The 24,870-nt window shown below is 47.2% G+C and overlaps 7 protein-coding genes across 7 annotated transcripts; 6 read left to right on the forward strand and 1 right to left on the reverse strand.

Annotated features, from left to right (window-relative positions):
- Positions 1-939: 939 nt before the first annotated feature.
- Positions 940-1,816, reverse strand: EPUS_02901 (uncharacterized protein; the record flags this gene model as incomplete). Its single annotated transcript, XM_007803988.1, has 2 exons — positions 940-1,043; positions 1,093-1,816. 2 exons carry the CDS (start codon positions 1,814-1,816, stop codon positions 940-942), a joined length of 828 nt encoding a protein of 275 aa, XP_007802179.1.
- Positions 1,817-2,382: 566 nt separating this feature from the next.
- On the forward strand, positions 2,383-3,077 carry EPUS_02902 (40S ribosomal protein S22; the record flags this gene model as incomplete). Its single annotated transcript, XM_007803989.1, has 2 exons — positions 2,383-2,515; positions 2,818-3,077. The coding sequence occupies 2 exons, from the start codon at positions 2,383-2,385 to the stop codon at positions 3,075-3,077; spliced, it is 393 nt and encodes a 130-aa protein (XP_007802180.1).
- A 444-nt stretch (positions 3,078-3,521) lies between these two features.
- Positions 3,522-3,985, forward strand: EPUS_02903 (40S ribosomal protein S25; the record flags this gene model as incomplete). The annotated part of the gene is made up of 3 exons (XM_007803990.1): positions 3,522-3,524; positions 3,578-3,635; positions 3,750-3,985. The coding sequence occupies 3 exons, from the start codon at positions 3,522-3,524 to the stop codon at positions 3,983-3,985; spliced, it is 297 nt and encodes a 98-aa protein (XP_007802181.1).
- Positions 3,986-5,531: 1,546 nt separating this feature from the next.
- On the forward strand, positions 5,532-12,772 carry EPUS_02904 (uncharacterized protein; the record flags this gene model as incomplete). The annotated part of the gene is made up of 9 exons (XM_007803991.1): positions 5,532-5,675; positions 5,728-5,928; positions 5,998-6,425; positions 6,475-6,706; positions 6,753-7,762; positions 7,820-9,855; positions 9,910-10,069; positions 10,123-12,103; positions 12,158-12,772. 9 exons carry the CDS (start codon positions 5,532-5,534, stop codon positions 12,770-12,772), a joined length of 6,807 nt encoding a protein of 2,268 aa, XP_007802182.1.
- A 107-nt stretch (positions 12,773-12,879) lies between these two features.
- On the forward strand, positions 12,880-14,049 carry EPUS_02905 (uncharacterized protein; the record flags this gene model as incomplete). Its single annotated transcript, XM_007803992.1, has 1 exon — positions 12,880-14,049. The coding sequence occupies one exon, from the start codon at positions 12,880-12,882 to the stop codon at positions 14,047-14,049; it is 1,170 nt and encodes a 389-aa protein (XP_007802183.1).
- Positions 14,050-16,426: 2,377 nt separating this feature from the next.
- EPUS_02906 (uncharacterized protein) lies at positions 16,427-17,956 on the forward strand (the record flags this gene model as incomplete). Its single annotated transcript, XM_007803993.1, has 8 exons — positions 16,427-16,591; positions 16,653-16,689; positions 16,769-16,845; positions 16,899-17,213; positions 17,269-17,336; positions 17,404-17,456; positions 17,512-17,538; positions 17,592-17,956. 8 exons carry the CDS (start codon positions 16,427-16,429, stop codon positions 17,954-17,956), a joined length of 1,107 nt encoding a protein of 368 aa, XP_007802184.1.
- A 2,512-nt stretch (positions 17,957-20,468) lies between these two features.
- EPUS_02907 (uncharacterized protein) lies at positions 20,469-23,602 on the forward strand (the record flags this gene model as incomplete). The annotated part of the gene is made up of 8 exons (XM_007803994.1): positions 20,469-20,676; positions 20,742-20,974; positions 21,025-21,237; positions 21,859-22,102; positions 22,154-22,484; positions 22,533-22,746; positions 22,795-22,957; positions 23,016-23,602. The coding sequence occupies 8 exons, from the start codon at positions 20,469-20,471 to the stop codon at positions 23,600-23,602; spliced, it is 2,193 nt and encodes a 730-aa protein (XP_007802185.1).
- Positions 23,603-24,870: the final 1,268 nt, after the last annotated feature.

The raw sequence follows: 24,870 nt of genomic DNA on the forward strand, positions 1-24,870 counted from the left end.
TCAATAACAACTAGCTGCTAGTACCTCTATCGCATTGCCTCCACCTATCTACATATATTACAGCAACGAACGCCGATGAGCTACCAATGACTTTCTGGCCCCGTATCCGTAAATGCATTCAATCAGTGAAAGAACAAGCTCCCTCCAGTCTATCGCGCGCAGGGCGACCGCCATTCTCTGAGCAATGCTGATCCTCTCAACAGAGAATTGAGCCAGCCAAACGATAGTCAAACTCCTTAAAGGATAGCCTTCGCAAGTTCCAGCCTGTTCGATTTCCATAAACAACCTCTAGAATGCATGTCGTTCCAGAAATCCAAGTGCGGATGTCTGAGCCATTTGCAAACCCCACGCTCCCTGTGATGGCGCCGAGGTCGTAGTTGAACGGTTATTGAGAAGAAGTGATTATCTTGGTACCACGTCCGTCATCATGAGCGATTACTTCGTCGTTGTCATTCTTTTGTCCTTGGCCGTTTCGTTGATCCCGGTCGAACCTTTCCTCCTCGAAGAGATCACCAGGGTCATCACTGTTAGGGGTGGTGTGAGATTTAGCGAGGACTGCAAAAGCTGTGAAAGACCCAAATACCTGCGGCCAATGTGACAATATGCTCTTTGTATAAGGATCTTGATGGGCATTCAGCCGGCCGCACGTGCAAACAGTGATGATATCTCTGTCTTGAAACCCGATTACTGGTACTGATTGCTGAATGTGGATTCGAAATATGTGCCAGGAAATAGAGATAGGCACGGACACAAGTAGCAGACGCCATATTAGGCCGCTAGAGCTTCGTAGATGCCGCGTATGTCTGTTACAACGTAGTGCTTGGAAGAGTGTGCCCAAGCGGTAGATGCTATGGTTCTCCTTGATAGTCTGCATGGACTTCATCTCGATGTTCTACCTCTGCTTTCTTCATGCAAACACGCAACAAAGGAAGACGCCCCTTAGGGAGTCCCTGTTCTGTAGGATGCCTTGGCTGATGACTTCTTGCAATAAACCTGCTTGTTAGGATCTCCACCGTTTCCGTCGACTTGCATTTTCTGCCGCACTGTTTTAAAATGATATTCACAGCTGTCCTATCAATCCACATGACGTACGTCGCCCTGGACGAGCTCTTTGCTTTCCCTTCATAGGATGCTCCTTTTCCCATTGCTCATCAGCTTTGAAAGCTTCCACCGCTACTTCCAAATCGTACTCGCTACCCTTCAGGTATAGTTTGGCAACATCGTAGTCTGGACATTTCGTGGCAACCATCCACCTCCGAACTTTGTTCTTTCGCTCTTCCTCCTCTGGATCCGGAGGCGATGACAGAGGCGGACCTTGATAATAAGAGCGCGGTATTAAAACCCACTTCCGTGCCGCCATCAGGTTGTCGTTATATACACCATTATGTGTCCGAAGGACGGCTGCAGGTACTTGATACGCCAGAGAGAGGGAGAGAATAGAGTCATCCGCAGTCAGGTAGTGAATAACATCATCTGTCTCAGGTGGCTGGCTTCCAGCGGCTGTTGTTGCTCTGATCGATGTGTACGGAGGAGGTAGATCCACTGGTTGATGTGCGTTGCTGTTTGAAGACGTTGAATATGACGGTGGCAACCGCAAGCCATTTGAAGGGAGTGGATTAGGACCACAGGATATTTGGCAAAAAGGACAATAAGTCTGGAAGCGAGGATTGTCGTACTGACAAGACGCACAAATCGTCCGGCCACAGCATTCGAGACTTCTATCAAAGGTCAAAGGCTTTTCTGAATCGAGAGAATATGGAATCTTGGTATCTGAAAGCAGGGTGGCGCATGTGCAGCAAGCTGCGGCTGGAGACATAGCGCTTTGAAAAAAAGATAAGGAATTAGTCTATGAGTCTACCGCAGAAGATGTAATGAAGAAGGGATTGGAGGAAGAGGATCAATGGACAACGTGGCTGACTATTGAATGGCAATTTGGATGACGCTGACGATCCGTAGAATCTTATCTAAGATCTTATCTAGTATGTAAGCACTGACCTTAGATAAGGGTTAGCCGAGATTCTGTGCTTGGCGTGCACGTTGCTCAAAACTTTCTTAAGTCGTCTATCACATCGTCAATATTTCGTATCAACTTGAAATCGCAAATCCAACTCGACATCTACAATCTCCAGAGGTATGTAGAGTTCCAAGCTCAGCTCAGCCCAGCCTGAGGCAATATGTCTCGTAATACCGTGAATGCGGTTATTGTTCGGATGTGCTCTCCTTACGACACGAGCTGAAGAACCCTTTGCTGGGCACTCTTTGCGCTCGAGGCTACTGAGGACTAATTCATACTGGTTATGCAGATACCTCAAGTCCTTGCGCTCGTGACTTGAGAATCTCATCTACCGTCGATTCACATCAACCACCTTCGTACCTACCAATATGGTCAAAACCTCCGTCCTCAACGATGCGCTGAAAAGCATTAACAATGCCGAAAAAGCCGGAAAGCGCCAGGTGCTGATCAGACCGAGCTCGAAGGTTATTGTCAAGTTCCTGAGCGTTATGCAAAAACACGGTTAGTCAACATCTTTCGTTTCAGTATGTAGCGCTGCATCAGCCTTGGATCAGTTTCTTTCTACGCAACTGGTCAGCAGACAACGTTGAAAGGTGGGAGACATCGGGTTATATAACTAGGTGGTGGTCTACAAAGCGCTCGACGACCTTTGCCCTTTAAGAATCCGAAAGATTGATGAATGTTTCCACATCCAGCGGCCGATCTTACACGTTATCTTCTAGGTCTCATGTTTTCAAACGTTTATTCGACCGCTACACTCCCCCTTAGAGAAGAAGGTCATCACTAATCGCGTCATTGCTCAGGTTATATTGGCGAGTTTGAGGAAGTGGACGACCACCGAAGTGGCAAGATCGTCATCCAGCTCAATGGCCGCCTCAACAAAACTGGTGTGATTTCTCCACGGTACAACGTTCAACTTCGGGATCTGGAAAAGTGGGTGGTGAAGCTGTTGCCAAGTCGACAATTCGGTTACATTGTCTTGACAACGAGTGCTGGCATTATGGACCACGAGGAGGCAAGAAGGAAACATGTTGCTGGGAAGATCATTGGGTTCTTCTACTAGATGACTTCTCCTACATAAGGAGGGACGATAAATCGGAAGAACGTATCTTGTTAGCATTGTTGCATGGTGCTTCCATGAAAGCCTCGATCCCTGTCATTTAAGAGAATAGTGATCCTTTTTTCAAGCCCAAACTCCCACTACCTCTACCCAGTCCGCGAGCTGTCACATGTATGCCAAAGCAGTATAGAATGGACAAAGCAGTATAGAATGGAGTGTAGAATTCTTAGTGGAAAGTGATAGGCTGCTGTAGCTTCATCATTTTCAGTGCTCTTGCCAGCCAGCCAGCTCTGAACACTTCTGTGATACACATTTTGCAAGATTGGGTCTTAGGGCTCAGGGTTCATTGCCATCCGTAGTGCTTGGCATTTTCCACTCCGTATTTGAAGACAGGTCGTGTTGGGTGCAACAACTGTATCACGAACCAACGTTTACCACATTACAACAATGGTAAGCTTTCAGCCTTCATATATTCCTCCGTATCTCGCTAATACTCTGCGTAGGCGCCAGCAGCAGCCTCCGCGGGCAAGAAGCAGAAGAAGAAGTGGTCTAAAGGAAAAGGTACGTCAAGCATTATCCCATCCGTCGATGCTCATCTTGACCAAGTGTGCATCGCATGACTATCATCGAGTCCTTCGGTTGTTCGCAAAACTCGCATTACTAACACTCTATCAGTTAAGGATAAAGCCAACCACGCCGTCGTCCTCGACAAAGCCACTTCAGACAAATTGAACAAAGACGTCCAATCATATCGACTCATCACAGTGGCTGTTCTTGTCGACAGATTAAAGATCAATGGCAGCCTAGCGAGAAAGGCACTGAGTGATCTGGAGGAAAGAGGTGTTATCAAGAAAGTTGTGGGACATTCGAGAGGAAGCATTTACACAAGGGCGGCTGCTGGTGGGGATTGAGGATTTCTCTACAGAGTGGCGGGTGTTGCGTATTTACGGCATAGAGCAACCGAAGACATGACAATTACAAGGAGGTCCTCAGAGAGGAAAAGGCTATCAGCCTGCTCCTCAAGGGTTGTACTGCATAGTCCCGCTCAGTTTGGTGAATGACATCCATTATTCGAAATATTGGGTGATTTTGATTCTAGGTGCCTCTTCCAAAATCCGGAATTATGAGAACTTTGACCACGGGAGTGCAAGGCACACACAAGGCATTGCTTTGTCCAACAGTCGGCAAACGGATTATAGCCTGCCGCTCCTCTCCAGCGCAATTGACAACAACTGCAAACTCAATGCACGTACGGCTTCACTTCACTTTTCCCTTCTTATTCCACCCTTCGGGGACATCCCAAGTCCGTTTCCTAGGTTGCACAATACTCTGAACCTGTCAATCCTGGCATTGCTTTGGGAGCTCGTGTTGATTGGTAGTAAGATGTATGCCGCCATGTATGCGTCCGCTCGCTGTACGGAGCATCCATCTATTTATCACACTTTCTGCACGATTATGCGTCCGGAGCACATCTCACTGTTATGTGCTACTTGCACGAGGGCATTCATAGTCTTTGACCAATTCAATACCGTGCCCATCAGTTTTGAAGGACGGAGGGGAACTGAGAAGCACCTTTTTGATGCTCCAGACTCCTTCCCAAGAGCAGACAGATTGTCCAGCTTTCCATCCGTCGTATTAGAAAGAAGTGTCCTAGTAGTGACGAGTCAATCATTTGCCGCAGGACGGCATATTAGGCATCTTCCTCTGATAGAAAGTGATTGGAACAGGGAGGGGCAATGAGGCCGCTGCAGTACTCCGCCCCCGCGCCCCCCTTTCCCTGACAGTGGCACGTGCGCAGTTATTCCTGGCATTCAGTTGTCGGCAATCGTCCACCGGGAAGACTGTTCTGACCTTTTCCTCGACGAAATGACTGACAAGAAAACATTGAACCAATCCTGTTTTAAGTCAAAGGTTGAGATCTTTATCTTGATATTCGACTATAATATGTTGGCTCGTGATTTTGTCGCCTACTGTAACTTTCCTTCCTGCTGGCGGTGTTTCAGTGTGAGTGTTTGCTAACATATCATGTGTTGCTGGGAACAAGGATGGCACTCCAGGCGAAGATGCCCCAGGTCGAGGTGCCTCAACTTCTTTGGTCACAGCTGCGGTTGATTGCACTGTACATCCACCGGCATAATGAGCACACATTCAACCCGCAACAACGCTCCGCCACCTTCTTCTACCGTTTCAGTCCGCTAGTTCCCCTGCGAAGTCCCTGTCGGCCATCTTGTAGTACCCGTCAGAATAACGTCTAACTGGACCATTTGATGGGTGTTTTTTTTGACACTCTCTTTCCTTCCATTCCCTTGAATCTTTTCTTGAGTCACACCTCTTCCCATCTTCAGAAGTCCTCATCGGCCTGCCTCTTTACAACCCACTCGATTTTAGCGGTAGCTGTATAGCTTTCTTTCTAACAGCTCGCCCACCTCGTCACCTCAAAGACCTGCCATCATCATAATGGTACCGCAGCCAAAAAAGCAGGCGCCTCAACGTCAGCCGTTGACTGTGGCCTTGCGGAAGATATGTCGTGATTATCCGGCTGGCGCTGGTATCCTCAAGGAGTTGCTACAAAACGCCGATGACGCTGGTGCCTCGACTGTCGTATGTTGGACCTGGCGCCCACCAAGTTGTATCACGATGCTAACATGTTTAGAAATTCACCCTGGACACACATTTTCATGACACTTCGCCCTTGCTTCATGAAGGTCTTGCCGAGTACCAAGGTCCGGCTTTGCTGGCGTTCAACAATGCGCTTTTCACCGAGGAAGATTTTCAATCTCTCACATCTCTGGGAGACTCCAAAAAGTTGCAGGACAAGGTTGCAACTGGAAAATTTGGTCTTGGGTTCAGCTCAGTACGCTCTTACTTTTGAGAGCCTTTGATGCATCTTTCAGGTAGATTCTCCTATGCTAACTATTTATAGGTCTTTAACTGGACTGACTGTCCTTCGATTCTATCCGGAAGTGATCTGTTGTTCTTTGACCCGCATCAGTCTTGGTCACGAAGTTTTGAGCCTCCTGGAGGCCCCTTCTATGACATATCAGCTTCCACGGAGGATGAATCCATGATAACCCAGCTCGATGGCTTTTCACTAGTAAACACTGAATGGGATCGTCCTTTCATGGGGACTATCATTCGAATACCTCTCAGAACTGCTTCTCAGGCTGCCGTAAGTGAGATCTCTAACAAGGAGACTACTACAGATGATGTCAGAGACGCGCTTGACAGCTTCGCCGACGATATGGGTTCGAATGGCTTGCTTTTCTTGAAATCTGTCCGCCGGATTGTCTTGTCTATCAATGACCAGCTAATGACTGAGGTCAAAATTACCAGTAAAGATAGCTTAGCCGAGTAGGTCTCGTTTCATGTTTGATTTTGCCTTTACGCTAATCCCCCAAAGGCCTGAAGGACGTCTCCGGACTATTCTCAGAAGCATCATAAACGACGAAGACAAAGCTGGTGGCGAAATCTACCACGAGGTGGATCTTTCACACGAAGTCGCAGGAGGAAAAATCGAGAAAAAGTTTGGCGTGCTGAACCTAGTAACAAGATCTAGTAATGTTCCTTCACTTGACAGCTGGGCCGCCTCAGAAAAATTGTTTCCTTGGGTTGCGGTGGCGGCGCCCCTCAGGGTTCGTGTTTCTTTCATTATTTACAACTGAAGCTCACAGCTACTAGGATTGCAGCAGCACCAGCAACAGCAAGGATGGACGTCTGTTCTCTACTTTGCCTCTTCCATGCTTGACGGGTATGCCTATCCAGATTCATGGGTTGTTTAGCATCTCTGCCGATCGTTCCAGACTGCATGGACTTGATGATGGTGGAGTGCAGGACCATAGGCCGAAAGAATGGAACAAATTCCTCTTCGATCAACTAATTCCAATGGCATGGGCGAAACTCCTTCAGAATATATGCCAAAATACCCCGAGGCAAGACCATTCGCACTTGTGGCCTTCGAGTAGGTCCGATGCTCAACAACTTTGGGATGGCATGTGTCCAGCCGTTGTGAATCAAGTGTTTGAAAACCAATTCCGTGTTTGGTACACTAGTGCCGGCCACGTGGCCCTCGAGGATGGGCTCCTGGCATTGAATTCAACCCATTTGAAGGAGAGAACAGCTTTTCGTGAAGCAGATCTTCCCATCATTTTCGCGGAGCTCCACGTTTTCGAAGAGGCTCGCTGTTTACCAGGAAGTCGAACACTTTGTCCTCGTACGCTTTACCAGTTGCTTCAGCAGACGAAGAAGGTAGACAGGCTATCCAGACCCTCCAGACTTGTGCTTTTGGAATACCTTGTTTGCGATATTCCTATCACAGAACTTGGGACTCTGGAGATATTTCCTTTTGAAGACGGAAGATTTCGTTCACTGAACCAGTCGACGGTCTTCTTACATAAAAATAATCTCGAGAAGACACTGTTCACACAACAAACAGGGGCTACCATTGACACAGACCAACTGTCCGCAACCGCGTCGGAAATCATGCATGATCAAGTGAGAAAGGATGACCGGATGGTTCGCTATCGGAAGCCTGAAGATCTTCGCGACTACTACTTGAAACATATTGCCAATGGATCTGGCGATAGTGTCGTACTTGATGAGAACGGGAGATCAAAGCTAAATCTGGTCTGGAGGTGGATGCTACAGTACCACCTGAACGAATTGCCCCTGGCGGCCCTTGGGTCTCTCTGGTTAGTACCGCTTCGAGGATCCCGTTTTTGAAAACTGGTTCCTGCGCAAGCGTCGAGTTTTGTGACGTGGTTCCGTCCTGGCGAGGTAAACAACATTTCCGTAAAAATCTTTGCTTCAAATCCAAAGAACGCCCCAAACATTCTAGCAGACGATTTTCTCGATGTTGACATCCAACAACGCTTACTTGGCTATGCGGAGAAGGAGCAATCACTAGGTATCAAGGACGGAAACAAATTTGGAAACTTTCTCCAGTTTCTCGCCCAACGGGGTACCTTACTGCGAAATGAAGCGGAAGAAATCAAATATGCCGTCCTTCGTTTACTGAAGCAATTGTACTGGTCCCCAGGTTACACGAGTACCGAGCAAGACCGAAAGGTGCTAAAAAGCCTTTGGATCTTTCAAGCGGTTGAGTGGCCAGCGGACGGTGCCGACACGTCCTTAATGAGGTGGTGGACGAACATGAATATCAACAATGTCACTTTCATTGGACTTAAAACGCTTGTGCCGATACCATCGTCACCAAATGATGTCTTTATAGACATGACTAAGGAGGTCTTCAGTACACTTTTCGAAGGCCTAGGTCTATTGAAATGCTTGAACGATGGACAAATACTGGAGGAAGTGGTCATACCGGCTTTGCATAGTGGCAGTTACGACTGCCTGAGTTCAGCACTTCGCCTCGAAGCCGTCAATAGGCTCTTCCAAAACTACTACCACATCTCGGCCCATGCGCGAAACTGCTTATCAAAACTTGAAGTCGTTCCATTAACGCCACGAAGTAATGATGGAAACCTAAATTTCGGTCGCCCAACGGATGTTCTGGATCCCCAGCAACCTGCGCTTAGAAGTCTCTACTTTGAAGATGAGATATGTCTACCCGAGAAACAATTCTACACTCGGTTTGGGCCAGTTCTGGCACAGTGCGGGATTATGCGGTCCTTGGATCAAAGAGTCATAACCGATCGCATATCATGTTTTGGGAGAACAGGGCAGGAGTTTGCTGCGGTCGCCTCTCGGGCCAAGAGTCTTCTCACAATGCCGTTGCTTAATACTGGAGAGGCCCTTGACCTCGCTAACGTCGCTCGAAGTACCAAATGGCTGCCAGCACAAAGCCCTGCAAAATCTAATTCCTTCACAACTCCCTCGGAGTGCCGAGACATCGACGAGAAGCTCATCGTCGGCCATGTATGGCATGTTTTGCCATTTCAGATTCATGAAAGTTGGAGGCCAATATTAGGCTGGCAGTGTGAGATCGACGTTGATGTGCTGATGCGTCAGCTCGTTGCAAGTATAGCTGCCTTTGATCTCGAATCACTCGAACAAACTCTCTGTTACATCCGTCAACATCACTTGCTGGAACGTTGCGCAGAACGCCTGCTCAAGCTGAGCTTTATCCGAAGCAGTACTGGGGAGCTGGTCCGTGCTGACAGAGCGTGCCGACGAGGTGGCGAAAAGCTGAGGCCGTATCTCTACACAGTGGAACCACGATTCTGGGATGTTCACACAGATATTATGAAGATGATGAATATCTACAAATATCCCAGCGTTGAACAGCTTATGAGTGTGCTAAACGCTCTTGGTTCTGAGAAGGCTTTGAATGAAGGAGAGCTCGATGTAGCTGTCGAAGTGACCCGTATATGGAGTTTGCTATACTGTAGTCGTCTCGAGGGGTTGAAGATGCCTGACACTCATGGTATGCTTCGTGATACCAGTGATTTGGTTTTCAACGACACACCTTGGCTCTCGGCGGGAGAACGCGCCATAGTGCATCCTAAGGTCTCTCGAAGCGTCGCAGACCGATTGATGGTAGAACCGCTGAGCGTCTTGTTGATGAACGGAGTTCTTGGTATCACAGATCTTGACGATGATGAGTTCTGTCAGCGTGAGGAGGTTGCGGACGGCATTAGGGATACTCTGGAGCGTTATACAAGAGAATCCACCTTTCATGAATATCTTGCTAACGCCGATGACTGCGGTACCGCGTCCGAGACCAACTTCTTGATTGACCCGAATACTTATGATACGAAGTACTTGCTCACCAAGGAGCTGGGGGACCTCCAGGGACCTTCGCTACTGATCCACAACAATGGGGGTAAGTAAGCTCTGTACTTACACTCTCTATAGATACTGACACAATTGATGGCAGTCTTCACAGAAGAGAACTTTGAAGGCCTGAAGCGTGTGGGACGTGGAAGTAAGCGAGATGACCCAAACTCCATTGGTAAGTTTGGACGAGGGTCTCAGACAATGTATCATTGGACCGACGTACCGATGATTCTATCCGGGAGATTCCTTCTGATCCTGGAGTAAGTGCACTTCCGAGACGTTTGATTGGTCGCTGTACTGACCATTCCACCAGCCCCCTACAGACTCGCTTACCTTTCAATTACCTCACTAAGCAGAAGAAACCTGGTATACTCTTGGAATATGCTAAGATCAAATCAGCCTGCTATGACCAGCTAGCTCCATTCGAGGGTCTATGGGGCTTCAACAGCGATCAAGATTCCTACAACGGCACAATATTCCGCTTCCCACTGCGTAAAGAAGGTCAGGGTTCTGAATTACTAGAATCACGGCGACCCCCCGATGTGTCAACGACAATTGGAATCTTTCACAAGTGTTTTGATGAAGCTCGCTTGGCCCTCCTGTTCCTACGAAACCTCGAAACCATCGACTTCAGTATCAAGGGTGGCGCCGACTTCGAATGGAGAGTTGGACGTCAGACTTGGCCGCAGAGCGGTGCCTTTTCAGACTGGGCCCATGTCCTGGTAGAGCAGCATAGTCCGCATGGAAAACTTATCTCCACGACCGAGCAGTGGTGGCGCGTAATAGTTGATGTGCTCGACCCTCAAGAAGACCTGCAAGACCGCCATAAACGTAGGATGAAATATGTTGAATGTGGCATTGCCGAACTTGTACCTTCAGCAGACAAAGCCATATCTCCTCTACAACCTTTGGCGTCACGGTTCTTCAATTGCCTTCCACTCAAATTTGAGTCGAACTTACCAGTACATATCCACGCCACATTCTTGCTCTCAGGCGACCGTCAGAACATCACAATCGAGGAGAGCTCACAGGATTCTGGTTCGAAATGGAACAAATGGCTCCTCGAGAAAAGACTGCCGCGCGTCTATCTCCAATTCCTCGAAGATATTGGAAGAAAGATTGGCCATGACGTCTACAACTATTTTCCGACTGGAACCAGCGGCAGAGAACAGCTGTCCGATCTCATCCGCGTTTCTTTCTGGAAAGAGATAAGATCGTCTAGCTATCGACTGTTTCCCGTTGTAAATGCGGCTGAGGAAGTTACCAAACTCAGAAGCAGAGGTCGAAGCAATCGTATACCCCCTAATTTAGTCACATTTGAGGCTGCACTGTTCGATACCTTGGACACCCAGAAGTCCAATGCTCTTCGGCCGATCCTTTCTAATTGTCTCAACAATTTGGTATGTCCACCTTGGCGATTACGGGGGCATTTCAAAACTACACCAGAAGGCCCTCAGATCAAAGTCTTGACTCCTGCCATTGTCCGAGGTGTTCTCAGATCTACTCGAGCGAGGGAGCTTGTTGAGAAAACGAAGCAAATGGACAAAGATTTTCTAGATGTGTTATTATCTTACATCGTGCCTACGACTACAGACGAAGTTGTCGAACTTGATGGTTGCCCAATTCTCCCCCTTGCGGACGGAGGATTAGGCACACTTTCGTTGAGGTCAAGGATGAGCAGCGACAAGGTGTATTTTGTCGCGGACGCTGAATGCCAAAGACTGTTTTCGTTCGCTGCTTCCCTGTTCTGTGGCAATGAAACAAGATACGCAAGCTTTGTGGGCAAGATCTTGGACTCTGGCTTGCTCAATCTAAAGACCCTGGCGGAAGGCGATGTTAGTACGGTGTTGGGTCTCAAGGGATCATGGGCACCCGGTCCAGCGTCAGAAAAGTGGCTTGTATACTTCTGGGACTACATAAACTCGATCACCGTATCTATGGAAGCAGCCATCGAGCCGAAAGAGGCATATTTGAACTCTCTTCAACAATTTCCTCTTCTATTGGTTCGTACTCATGGCGGCAAAGCAGCAATAAACAGCCTCCACTATTTTTGGAACAACGCCTGTGTTGTGCAGTCTGCGATTCGTGAACAGGTCAATCTTCTTGCAGATTTTAAAGGTCTAGGTATTGTCGACTCAAGGACCCTGCCTGCATCTACTCGCCGTGCCGAGAAGTCTTTGCTTGATCTAGCTTCGATAAATCGGTTGATACGAAGCTTGAAGTTGCTAGCAGGAAAAGAGGGCAAAACCTTGAAGGAATTTGTCAGGGCAACTGTGAAGGAAGAAAACATCAAGGTAAAACAATCATAACTCTGATATAATAAGCACTTTACTAATAATCTCAACAAGACCTTCCGGAACATCATTGCAAGCCATCCTCAGCTGCTGGATGAAAGTGCGAGAGATCTTCCTGTGTGGCCGCGTATCTCCTCCAAATCAGGGTACCTAACCGCGAGAGAGGCCTTTCTAGCACAGAACTCCGCTTTTGTTGTCCCGTGGATCAAAGAATACCATCAATTTACGATGTTTAATCGATATCACCAACACGCCAGCATTGACGATGTCGGAATGCTTGAACGGTTTGTTCTTCTGAACCTTCCAGATTCCATAGGTGGGAAGAACAAAGAGCCATACACTAGATTGGTGGACGCCATAATGAATAGCACTTCGTTGAAGGGTAAGACAGGCAACAGAAACAAAAAAGGATCTCTGTTGGTACCTTTAGCCGCCTACCGCCTCGCTGCCAGGAGGGATGGCAGACTATGTTTGGCTTCCGAACTCTTCGATCACACTGATCCTGTCTTTTCCGCCGCTTTCGGTGCTGAGGCCACAGACAAATTCTTGATGACCGGGGTCGAACACCATTTGTCCCCCTGGAAGGAGCTTGGTATCCGCTGTCGTGAACAGGGCAGGTTTAAAGGCAGAGACTATCTCGCCTGTCTACTGCTCTACAGGGCAGGTTAAGCGGTTCCTATGACCAAACATCGACACATGATATTGAAACAGTTCTTCAACCTCTTTGCACGAACACAGGAACCTTGACTGATTTGGATCCGTTTGCATGGAAAAGTATGGCCAGCCTGCTTATATTCCCTGTGAGTCCGGTGTCAGAACGTGAGCCACAATTCCGAAGACTTCGAATGGGAATACTGGCGTCCCAGAAACGGATTCTCAGCCTTAGGGACATTGTTAGTCGAGAATACGCTGCGGTCTGCTGGAGCCAGATTCCGTTTGCACTTCCTGAACCCTCAACGATTTCGCTTGTAAAAATTGGGTTGAATGGCCAACCAAATTGCGCTACGGTGTGGCAGCACTTGGCGTTCCTTGCCGAGTCTGCCCGATTCATAGATGATGCTACCGTTGGAAGCTTCATCGAAGATCTGCGCAGAACCTATGAATTTCTTCAAACCAATTTACAACAAAGTAAAGCAACGTTCAACCAGCCGGCGACTGCAATGTGGCTCAACATAGAGGCGACAGTTGCAAGCTCCATTCCTCTCGAAGTTCTCAGAACATCGTGGACCAGCCTCGAGAAGTTGCTACTGGACAGTCCGTGCGACGCACCACCACTGATGACGGTCCAACCCTTTCTAGGCCGCTTTTTGTCACTGCTCAAAGATCTTGGTTGCAAATCACTCTATTATCCACCAATCACGCCCCCCTCTTCTGGTGCGGCAAAGAGTACGTTTGGCCTGCTACGAGAGCTATGGCAAGAGAACATCCTGACGGATGTAGAATTCGAGGCCGAAGGGAGCACGATTTCTGCTCACAAACTCATCTTGGCTAGCCGGTCAATGTATTGCAGGACGCAGTTCCACGGGCCCTGGGCGTCAAGATCTGAAAGCAAGGGGTCAACTGAAGTCATTCCTATTAAGGAAATGACGTACACCACTCTCAAGATTTTGATTGACTTCTGTTACTACGAAGAACACGACTGGGCTGCTGACATGCGTGTCAAGGAGAACGATGACTTTTCAGTGATTGAGGACAAGCTTGCCTCGCTCGGTGCAACTCTGGAGGCTGCAGACAGATGGTTGATGGAAGACTTGCACACTGACGTGCAGCGTCATCTGATTCCCGGGATCAGATGCTTCATTCGGCCTGACAACGTGGAGGACTTCAGCAAGATCGCCGAGGACACAAACGCACATGACCTGAGGAATTATTGCGAGGAATACCGCCTTCGAAATGCTGAGACCGTCTTGTTCGCCACCGAGGCGGATAAATCATCCAATACATGAACACGACGAGACGCCATGGACAAGCACTGAAGGCCAAGGAAGCCTAGATAACGAGGTGTGTGCTCTCGAAGGTCAATAGGGAGCTTCCTCTGCTTTGTCTGTCTGCTTCTTGGACGATAGCTCAAAAACCAACTGACACATATGGCTAATGCCTCATACACCTTTTCTGTCTTCGTAAACGTCTTTAAATCATCAAGCCGTCTATCTTTCGTAATTGCGACCACGCAGCAGAGCTATTCACTGTTCTCCCCCTGCGTAGCCTGACTCTCCTAGGAGCCTGGTTCTCCCTGTAGCATTTTGTCAGAGAGCAACCTGGGGACAGGCGAGCAGTGGAGAGACTTCGATCAAGTAGATGTATTCCAATTGAATATACTAAGCAGATGATACGCATGCGGATCGCATGCGAAGAGCAGTGTAAAAAAGTACAGTGGGGAATTTATTACTCAGTCTCACAACCATAGAGTCTGAAGCAGCGGAACAGGCTCTGCGCGGACGGACGTCCTTTTGCACGACCCTCTGATGCAGCACATATCATGACGTATATATGGTTCGCTATTCATTGTCGAGAACCAGACCGTCGTTCCCACCATCACAGTGTCCAAAATGCTCGTTGAGAGGAACTGGCTCAGTACCATCACGGTAGCAGGCAGTATTTTGAGCGGCCCAATTGCGAAGTGCCTTCCAGCTTTTGCACTTCCTCAGCTGACCATCACCAGTCGAGTTTCGACCCCACGAATACAACAAAGTATCTCCAGCTGTGCACACCACGTATTGACGGATGCTGTCGAAGCAATGTGTTGAATGGCCAAGCGGATAACTCAGAGGCTCGCGACGGGCCAGCTGATAGAATGTTTTTCTGATTATCGTCTACACCTTGTCAGCCGTTTTCTGAAACCTGGAAACCAACGTACCAGGCAGTGAAGTTGGTGATAGGCATCGATTATGTAGACTCCTTTGGTTGCGTCACTCGGTAGGCTTAGCGATGCTGGAAGATGTCTTTCAGCAGCCCAAGTGTGGTCGACAGCGACAATGCCATGGGCTGGGATGATATTGTCCCAAGCTTGATCAACCACTGGGGCATCTTCAGGTCTTGATGAACTGTATCTTGACCACCATGTGAATTGAGTCCATGAGAATTCCTGAGAAGCTGGTGGATTTTAGGAACTCGCAAAATCTCAGAGGCTGGTCACATACTGTATTCAGATTTGGGAGCTTCAAGCTTGACTCGCCGATCGAAAACCGCTATCGAGAGTAGGGTGGTCGATATAGCTAGAACAAACAAAAGAGTCTCCTTCCAACAGGAATGAAGGGCATACAGAGATGTGTGCAGTCTGTTTGTCTTCCTGTTACCGTCATTCCATTGTAACGGAGAGTAAGAAGCATCGGAGAGCGCCATTATGGCGATGCAGAGAGATCAGAGATTCACGTTTCTTGCTTCTCGGTGATAGGGAATTCTGTTACGTCTGACAACGGTGTTTGAGTGACAATAGCAGAGCGAACCTGCTAGACCATGCCAAAATCACTGCCAACCAAGATCACAACCAAGCAAGATGCAATAAAGAGCATTGTACTGATATTAGAACGAGGTCAATATCTTACACCGGCGCTGAAATCGCAACAAGGAGTTACATCGGAGTCCTCAAGAAGCAGAGTTGCGTGACAAGGCCGAGGCCTGAGCCATCCCAGCATGCATCGCCATGGAACGTATCGTCTTGCAGGAAGTCATTCTGTAAGTGGTCGGAGAATCAGAGAAGGTGCAGGTTGGAGAAGTGACTTAATTACTAACTTTCCCGCACTATTTAGATACTTACACCAATGATGTTGACTTTTGATGCACACCTTCTTGTGTACTTACAGTGGTATTCAGACGTCAGGCCACCATTGTGTTCCCAAACTCACCCATGCACCCGCAGAATTCTCGTCATCTTCCTTGCTACTACGTATGTGTAAGTTACACCAACGGCGGTTCGGCCCCCACGGACTTTGCAGCCACAAGGGACAATGCCGGCCCTTCGGCCCCATGCCTGACGGAATGGCATCATCCATCACATCTACTAGTTAGTATGCATGATTCTGCCATCACGGGGCTATTGCATGCGTTATCATGGGGACGACATCTGCTTACTGCTTCTCAATTGTGGTAGCTTGCCTAGCTTGCTTTCATGTGCCTGGCAAGGCTCTGGATGGCTGTATCGTCATGCTGGACCTACTGCAGATCCCGAGCGATGTTTCGAGGCAAGTTGCACGTCGCTCCAATATTTTTCTTTTCACACATCCCATGATAGCTTTTTTCAAATTCTCTCACTCAGGCCTCCATAGTAATCCTTGGGGATTTTACTTTTCAAACCAAATAGTCAATTCAAAACTGTCAAACATCATGACTCCAATTCCGAACTTTTCGCCGGTGTCGCCTCGATCTATTCTTGCCGTGGGCGCAGTCCTACCCTCACTGGCTGCTATTGCGGTCTCCCTTCGATTCTACGTCAGGCTCTCAAGGCCAACCAAAATCTGCGCGGATGATTGGTTGGTGTTGGCTTCTCTCGTAAGCTTTTCTTCGTTTCCTTGCGTATTCATCAGTTCATTGCTGACTCGGCGCCTGGTAGGTACTTACTATTGGGCTCGGTGTAATGTTGATTGTTGGTGAGTGGCCTTTGCATTATTCTTAGTACTGTTTCTTCTCACATCTCGATCACCACAGGCTCCGCTGTTGATGCCTTAGGTCAACCCACGCCACTGGGTGATGGCCCTATGGGCTTCATGTTTGTTCTCAATCGAGCCATTATCATCACAGAGAAGGTCAGTGGATTTGAGAGCTTTGTTTCAAATATTCAGACTGATCGAATTTCAAGATGAAATGGGCCTTCAATTTAATGCAAGTTTTTGTATTCGGCACAGTCAAGCTCTCCGTGATCTTTTTCTATAGAAGAATCTTTCGAGGGGTGGGTTTTGATGTCTGCTCAAAAACCTTGATAGCCATTGTCTGTGCCTGGACAGTGTCTTTCTTCTTTACCGTCCTTTTCCAATGCGGAACCAATCCGTGGGCTGTTTGGTCAACTCTAAATGATTTCTTGACGCATTGTTCCAACGAAGTGATGTTCTTGAAAGCGCTCTCGATCTCGGACGTAGTCACCGACGGTCTCATACTGGCATTACCGGTACCAATGGTAAGCTCCGAACGAGATATGGGGGGAGATATCATCTTGCTGATTTGTGCGTCAGGTCTGGAAGCTGAAGATGTCTCCAGCTCGCAAGCTGGCTGTTACAGCAGTCTTCTTCCTGGGCGCACTGTAAGTCTTGCTGGTCCCTCCACTGCTATGTTTCTGTGATGTGGTGGAAAGTAACACACTAGAACAGAGCCATTGCGGCGGGAGTGACCCGTCTTGTGATATTTTTTCAACAGCTGAACGGTATGACCTGAAATCATTTAAAGTATTGACGGTTTAATGCTGACTGACATTGTAGATAGCTATTCTGTTTCGCAAGGAATCCGTGAGTTTACAAACGCCATGTTGCCAGTTGTGCGTACTCACGGATTTCGGCAGTCCTTATGTCTACCTATATGTATTGGTCCATGGTTGAGATGGGATTGACCATCATCGCAGCCTGCTTACCAACGTTGCGGCCCCTGTTTGGCGAAATAGTACCGGGCGATATATCGAAAATTTTCAGGAATTTTTTGTCACTGCGATCATTTCCATCCGATGGGTCTTTCCGACCCAAGAACTGGAAGTTGCGGAAGGAGTCTGAAAACACTACGAATTTGTCACAGACTGAATTTGCCCAGCAGAAGGATCATAAGGTCGCCACCGAAGTTTATGCTATGGATGACATTGAGGCGCAGAAACATACACATCCAAGAGGAATCATTATTAAAAACGACGTATCTCATACTTCTACAGCCCGCTAGAAGAAGACGGGATTATAGCAGCATTACCGCCGTGAAAAGCGGGGGCCTCGCATAACAGAGCTCACGAGGATGATTCGCAGATTTGAGCTGTGTTGAAAGATACCTATCTGGATGACCTTCAGCTGAATTTTTCAGTCTAATCTGTTAGTATGTAGGCGCCACCGACATGAACAGAATACCTGCAATGATTCGAGTAGCTTAGTCGAGCCATACTACTTAAGATCCTTAGTCCCGTCTCTCGCCGAGTACTTTGGTAACTTTCATCAATAGACTTCGAGATGGCGAGCTCAGCTAAGACAACGATGTTGGTGTACATAAGATAGAAATTAGAGTGAGCCACGTCCCTAACACTTTCGTCCTAACAGTGGAGTTTCTCAATCAAGGTTGCGTATCAATTCAACATCTTTCTCAAATGAGAGACATAATGTTCCGAATTACGTCTAGGATATCCAGCTGTAGAGGATCATCTTGAGCTATATCGCTCGAGTTCTACCCAATGTTCGGAGAGCCGCCATCTCAAAGGATGTCCTGATGAGAAAAACTACTGAAATAAGTCCATTTTTTAGAAACCCTCCTGTTGCCAGAATGGTATCAGCCAGATCTGGCCGTTACGCAGGTTGGTTAAAATGGTATCTTATAAGACATTCACATATAAGTGTGCCTTTGGTATTCATCCACAGTCCATAAGACTATGAGCAAATTTAAACTGATTCACCACACTTCTGCAACGTCCACCGAACCATCACTTCTTGGGATTTCTACTTCAATCCCAACACCAGCAGAGCGCTTCCATAGCTCTGCAACATCGACTGAACCATCAGTCCTCGGAATTTCGACAGCGTCTCCAGGTCGAGCAACTAGAAAGTATGAGCCGATTTCTCCTGCCGGAGCTAGCGGCAAGAAACTGACCTGGGCCCGCCAAAGCACCAAAGGGCATGATGGCAATGACCAACGCAAGTAGGTAATGAGGTAGCATCATAATATGCTAGAAGTGAGATGGAATTTTTCTTGACTGGGAGATCAAGAGATATTATTGGCGAAGCTTGATGTTGGACGAGCCTTGCTGTTCGAAGAGAATGGTGGGCTCGCTCTTTAATTATCATATCCAAGTGCTCACAAACTGATAGATATGCATAATGACGCCGCCATTCTTTTGGTGGGCACGGTCTCGGAAGCTGAATCCGTACGACTTTTAACATCATTGTGACAAGGATGCATGTGCACCACAATTGATATGATGGATCGTCACCCTATGTTCAACGAAAATCCTGTACAACACAAGCCCGCTTTCAAGACGACGCTCAGCTGCCTGATGTGAAATTCGCACATCAAATAGAGAACTCTCAATTCTAGACCGCGGGGTCCGGATCATGGGGTGCTTGCAATTTTCCGGAAAAGTCCCGGAGACCAACAACCTAATCAGATACACTCGATCGCTTCCAACATTGTGGCAAATTTCGCCCCATGTTGGAACGCGAATATGATCTGCCTACCTTTGATAGTTTTAATGCACGAAATACCGATATTACGCAATGTAGTAGCACGGTCCTTCCGCCTTGCAGATCGGCTGGCCCTATCCCTGTTATAGGCGATGGATCGAGTAGCGTGCTCGGCGCATTTGAAGTTCAGGTCGCATTGCATGTCGAAATCGACATGTGATAGCGTGCAAAAGGGGACTTCTTTGTTGGAGTTCTATCGTGATATGTCTACTCAATAGGCTGATACTTTCGTAGGATCAATAGTTTAGAACTAATGAGGGAGACACTTGACAAGTCAGGACAGCGGACGAGTCAGGACAGCGGACGAGTCAGGACAGCGGACGAGTCAGTTTTTAAGGGAAGACTGTCTTTCTTAAATCAACTAGAACTTCTTTAGTATTTGATAAATACGTTTATTAACTAACTTATATCTATATATTATCAAAGATAAAAGATATTAAAATAATATATAGTGTTTATACAAGTTTATCATTACTCTCATACTTAATAAATACTTTCACAACTGTAAATACTTCACTTTGATTGTTTTACTTGTCTTAGCAAAGCCAAGTACATCTACTGATTTGCTTTGCATTCGTGTTATACTCTTTTATTCAGCTTTTGCAATTAATTCTGTTCATTAAACCCTAACCTCGGATCTACATCTACGACCTAGCTACAAGTACGTGATGTTTCATCTACTGACTCGCCAAGTGTCGCCCCCCCGTTAGGGACTGCGCGCTAATCTTAAACCATGGACCTGCGGGATGGACATGCCGGGAGCCTAAATATGCAGCTTTTATGCATGAAATGTGGGGGCCGCAGGGCCTCCGAAGCTTCCTCTCTGAGCCATTCGATTGAGAGCATGTTCTTTGGGATCTGCAGCTACCAAGAAAGGACCATCGATCTCGGAACAGACGCAACATGCTACTCCAACTTGTAACAAGTTTACAAAGCGCTGAATTCAAGTTCAATTTCTTCCTCCACATACATCGCCTTCCACATCGGTTGTTCTCTGTACCCGAGAGCCCACTATGGCATATAAGCAATTGGGAGACATCGACACAGAAAGCGATGAGAGTCGTCTTCTGGAGTCTTCCAGCTGGAAGGAGTCGTCAGCCGTCTTGCATTTCAAGAAGAGCTGGTATCTCTTTCTTGGAGCCATCACATTGTTATTTGTTTTCCTTGGCTTGTCGAACGTTGCGATGATTATACGACTGGTCGACTTGAAACAGAGTTTGGGTAAGAACGCTTACAGTGCGATATGATCCTTCAGCCGCTCAAAGCACTGGCTGAAACAGTTACAGTGGGGCTCGAGTCAATGCAAGAGACCTGGCAAACGCTACAAACCTTGACCGAGTACAGCTCCAGTGATCTTGCCACTGCGAACTCTGCTTGGGATAGGTACAAAATCAATGGCTTTGTTGCTCTTCCCAAGGCTTGGACAGCGGATCGCCAGTGGCCCATTGCCAGAGACATGCCAGATGATACAGACAAGGGTATCTACGTCGTTGACGGCTTTCATCAACTTCATTGCTTGGTGAGCTCGTCATTGACAACTGCAATCTATCCTTCATTGATGTTGCACAGATTACGATACGGGATACCGTGGCGGATCTTCTGGACGGAAAGATTGAGAATCGTACTCACGTGGTACGCCATCTCAACCATTGCTACGATGCTCTTCGGCAAGCCATCATTTGTAGAGCCGACGATACGCCCCTTTATGTTCCATTGGACACCTTCTTTGCTGGCGATGGACAGCAGCGCCGTTGCAAGAACTGGAATACCCTACAAGAATGGGTCATTCAGCATACTGCTTGCTATAACACCGTGAAATGCGGAGTCTAAAAGTAGTCATAGAGCTTTGGCCATTGATGAAGAACAATTGATTGGACGAATGCGGTCAGGATGTGATCGTGGATCGGACTTTCTTAATTGAATCACTGTCTGGCGTGATAGAGAGATGTGCATGTCGGGAGCCGGGAACTAAAGAGTGATAAGACGCACTGGGTGCCTAAAATTTAGCTGCCGGACATCTGATGAACACCCCACCGAGTGATATGGGGCCAAAAGCTAAGGTCACTATTCAGGTTAGTCAGTTGTCGGTTCTTTAACGTAACTAGTATACTTGTAGCACCCTTGCAATCGAACACTTTTCAAGATTATTCGTAAGCGTCCCTGCTGCTTCCGACACTAGTATGTACCTGGTAGAACAAACATCGTTCCATGATTCTTGTTCTCATTGTCAAATATTTGAGACAAAGATTTACCACTCTTCTGTAGACCGTCGTGTAAAATCCTCAACCAGTGGACCCTGGCTTTGCTCACATCGACGTTCTTGTCTAAGTAACCCTCTCTCTATTCACTTCCAGTCACCCATTGAAGCAACAAATCTCCTCTTATCGCTGATTCCGCCTCCAGGCCTCACTTCTCGCAGCCTCAACAAACGGGATGCTGGCGTCTTGGGCTGAGATAGTTGCTGCCGTATGTATCCTCCAGCTTGGATGGCTCCTATATGGCGTGGTGTATAGGCTCTTTCTTAGTCCACTCGCCAAGCTTCCCGGTCCAAAGCTTGCTGCTTTGACCTCCTGGTATGAGTTTTACTTCGACGTCATCCAGCCGGGAAAGTTTGTGTGGAAGATAAAGGACCTACACGAGCAGTACGGTACGTGTATGAGACCCACTCCATCGTTCGATTGCCGATTCTCAAATCCAGGACCGATCATACGAGTTACGCCTTGGGAGGTGCATATCAACGATGTTGACTTCCTCGATGATATTTACGCACCATCTCACCGCAAACGAGACAAGTATGCGTTCCAGCTCAGAACACTACCGGTCTCGCTGTCGATTGGGGGAACCAGAACACACGACCTCCATCGAAGGCGACGCGAGGCGTTGAATCCGTTCTTCAGCAAAAACAGTGTTATGAGCCTCGAGTCGTCGATCAATGAAAAGGTGGAACAGCTTTGCCGTCTCATGGAAGATCGCCAGAAAAAGAATACACCAGTGAATCTGTCTGATGTCTATTACGGGTTTGCCTTAGAGTAAGCCGAAGCATAGAAACGCTCATGGAACTTGCTCACCTCAACCAGTGTTGTCTCCCACTACAGCTTTGGACACGATGACAACATTCTGGCAGACGAAGTGCAGGCATCTACCATGCGACGTAATAATTCAGAGCTACTGTTGGGAATCAAGTTCAATCAGCACTTCCCATGGATCGTTGACGCATTGAACATGCTTCCAACGACGATAGCGAAGAAAATCATGCCACCTGGCGTCAGAGACATGGTAGACTTTTCCACCGTAGGTCCTACTACCTGCTGCTTGCCCCACAATTGACATCAAGGCTAGAAAATTCGTGGCGAGATCCAGCAAGTACTTGAGGACAAAGAGAACGCCAGGAAAGGCATCAAGCGATCCATTTTCTATGAGCTGCGTGATCATCCCACTTTGCCATCAGCAGAGAAAAGCTTACTACGGTTGGAGCACGAGGCAGTTCTCTTAGTCATGGCCGGTATATCCATCGGAGCTGGGTCTGTTGGGCTGAAGCTGATGACTTCGAATCTACACAGGAACGGATTCTACCGCCAAATCCATGGCTGTTGCGCATTTCTACCTTCTGGCCAATCCCCAGGTCATGACTCGCCTTCGAGCCGAACTTCAAACGTTGTCCGCCGCCCCGTCTTGGGCAGAGCTTGAGCAACTTCCGTACTTCAACGCTGTCGTTGCTGAGGCCAACCGTTTATCTTTCGGAGTCACTGCAAGACTTTGCCGCATCGCCCCAGAGGAAATTCTTATGTACAAAGGGTACTGCATACCTGCTGGCACGCCCGTGAGCATGACAACTCTTTGTGCACATACAAATGAGACTAATTTTCCCGATCCGTGGACTTTCAATCCGGATCGGTGGCTGGGTCCGGATGGGCCACGGAAACGAAAGTATCACATGGCGTTCAACAAAGGAAGCCGCATCTGTATTGGCATCAATCTTGCTCATGCAGAGCTGTTCCTCGTTATCGCGGCTATGATGCGCTATGACATGAAGCTGTTCGAAACCGATATCAGTGACGTCCAATTCGAGCACGATTATCATGTGGGATTTCCCAAGCTAGATTCGAAGGGCATCAGAGCAAAGGTGCAGGGAAAGCATGATGGCTAATCCAAGGCATAAAGTTGTATGCGTAGTTTCGTTCCTTAGAGGAGTGGCTGCAATTTGCGGCGTTCATCATGGAGATTGTGCAAAAGCTTTTGAATTATAGATCGTTCTTCTCTTGCAATCCATATCATCCTCACGCTACACAAGCTAGTTGGATGTAGAAGTATGTGGTAGAATGAGGAGGCTAAGGCCACGGGAACGGGAAGCTTTGTGAGTGTTCAGGGAGGGTTTAATTTGCAACAAAAAGGAGTCAAGAAGGGCCGCATATTAATGGAATTTGATAGTTAGATATAAGTCTTGACAAAAGAAATATTAAACCCTTGAAATTTCATTGATCATTTATTATTTATCTAATGTCAAAGCACCGCCAAGCTCAAGTAATAAATTTCTCTAACCAAAGAGCTAGAGAGTAAAAGTAATAAATAAATGTCGAGTAATACAGCTTAACGCTGGTACGGCCATATGGCCAGCAACCTCCTTGCAGGGCAGCACAAGCTGCCGCAACTGCCAAGAGAAGTTGGCTGTACATGTACAGCCTAGATAGATGTATGCACAACACCACAGAGTGAGAACTTCAACAATAAAAGCAACTTCAAGTTATGATGCGCGCTAAGCATGCCAAGCGCGTACGAAGCGCGTACCCTGCGCACGTATAAGGGCCATAAGGGCTCTGGTAGATTCTGCATCATTCTACGCAGGAGATTCGTTGTGCTACGCATCAAAGGGCTTTAAGTAGTATTTAGTACAATACTTAGATCTCTCTCTTTTCTGGATAGATTCTAGTTCTCTGCGCTCAATAGGTTAATCTATCAACTCTCTACTATTCTATTGCCCTTATACTCCTAAGATTCTAAAATAATAACCTACATAGATTATATTTTAAAATATAAGATGATTTATAACATATTAGAAATTAAAAATTATCTTTAGTTATTTTAATTGATAAGATTATTTATTAAATTAGTATTTTATGTTGAATTGCTGCCAAGCCGCTAGCTCAGTAGTCGTCACATGACCTAGGGCTATGCCGGAACAGGCATAGCGCCATCAGCCACCAGAGTAAGATTGCACTTGAACTTTGGACAGGAGTTGGATACAACTTCTGCACAAGTTACCAAATCAATCATTTTGATTGAGTGCAGACATCCATAGATAGCAGAAGCAGTTTTAGCGTTACTTTTAACATTTTATAATTAAATATTTATTTTCAAACTTAAAGATTAAATTTTTTAGTCAAATATTAATTTAACTTAAAGAAAAAATAATAAAGT

This window comes from Endocarpon pusillum (genome assembly GCF_000464535.1).
Source record: "Endocarpon pusillum Z07020 unplaced genomic scaffold scaffold2751, whole genome shotgun sequence".
NCBI lineage: Eukaryota > Fungi > Ascomycota > Eurotiomycetes > Verrucariales > Verrucariaceae > Endocarpon > Endocarpon pusillum.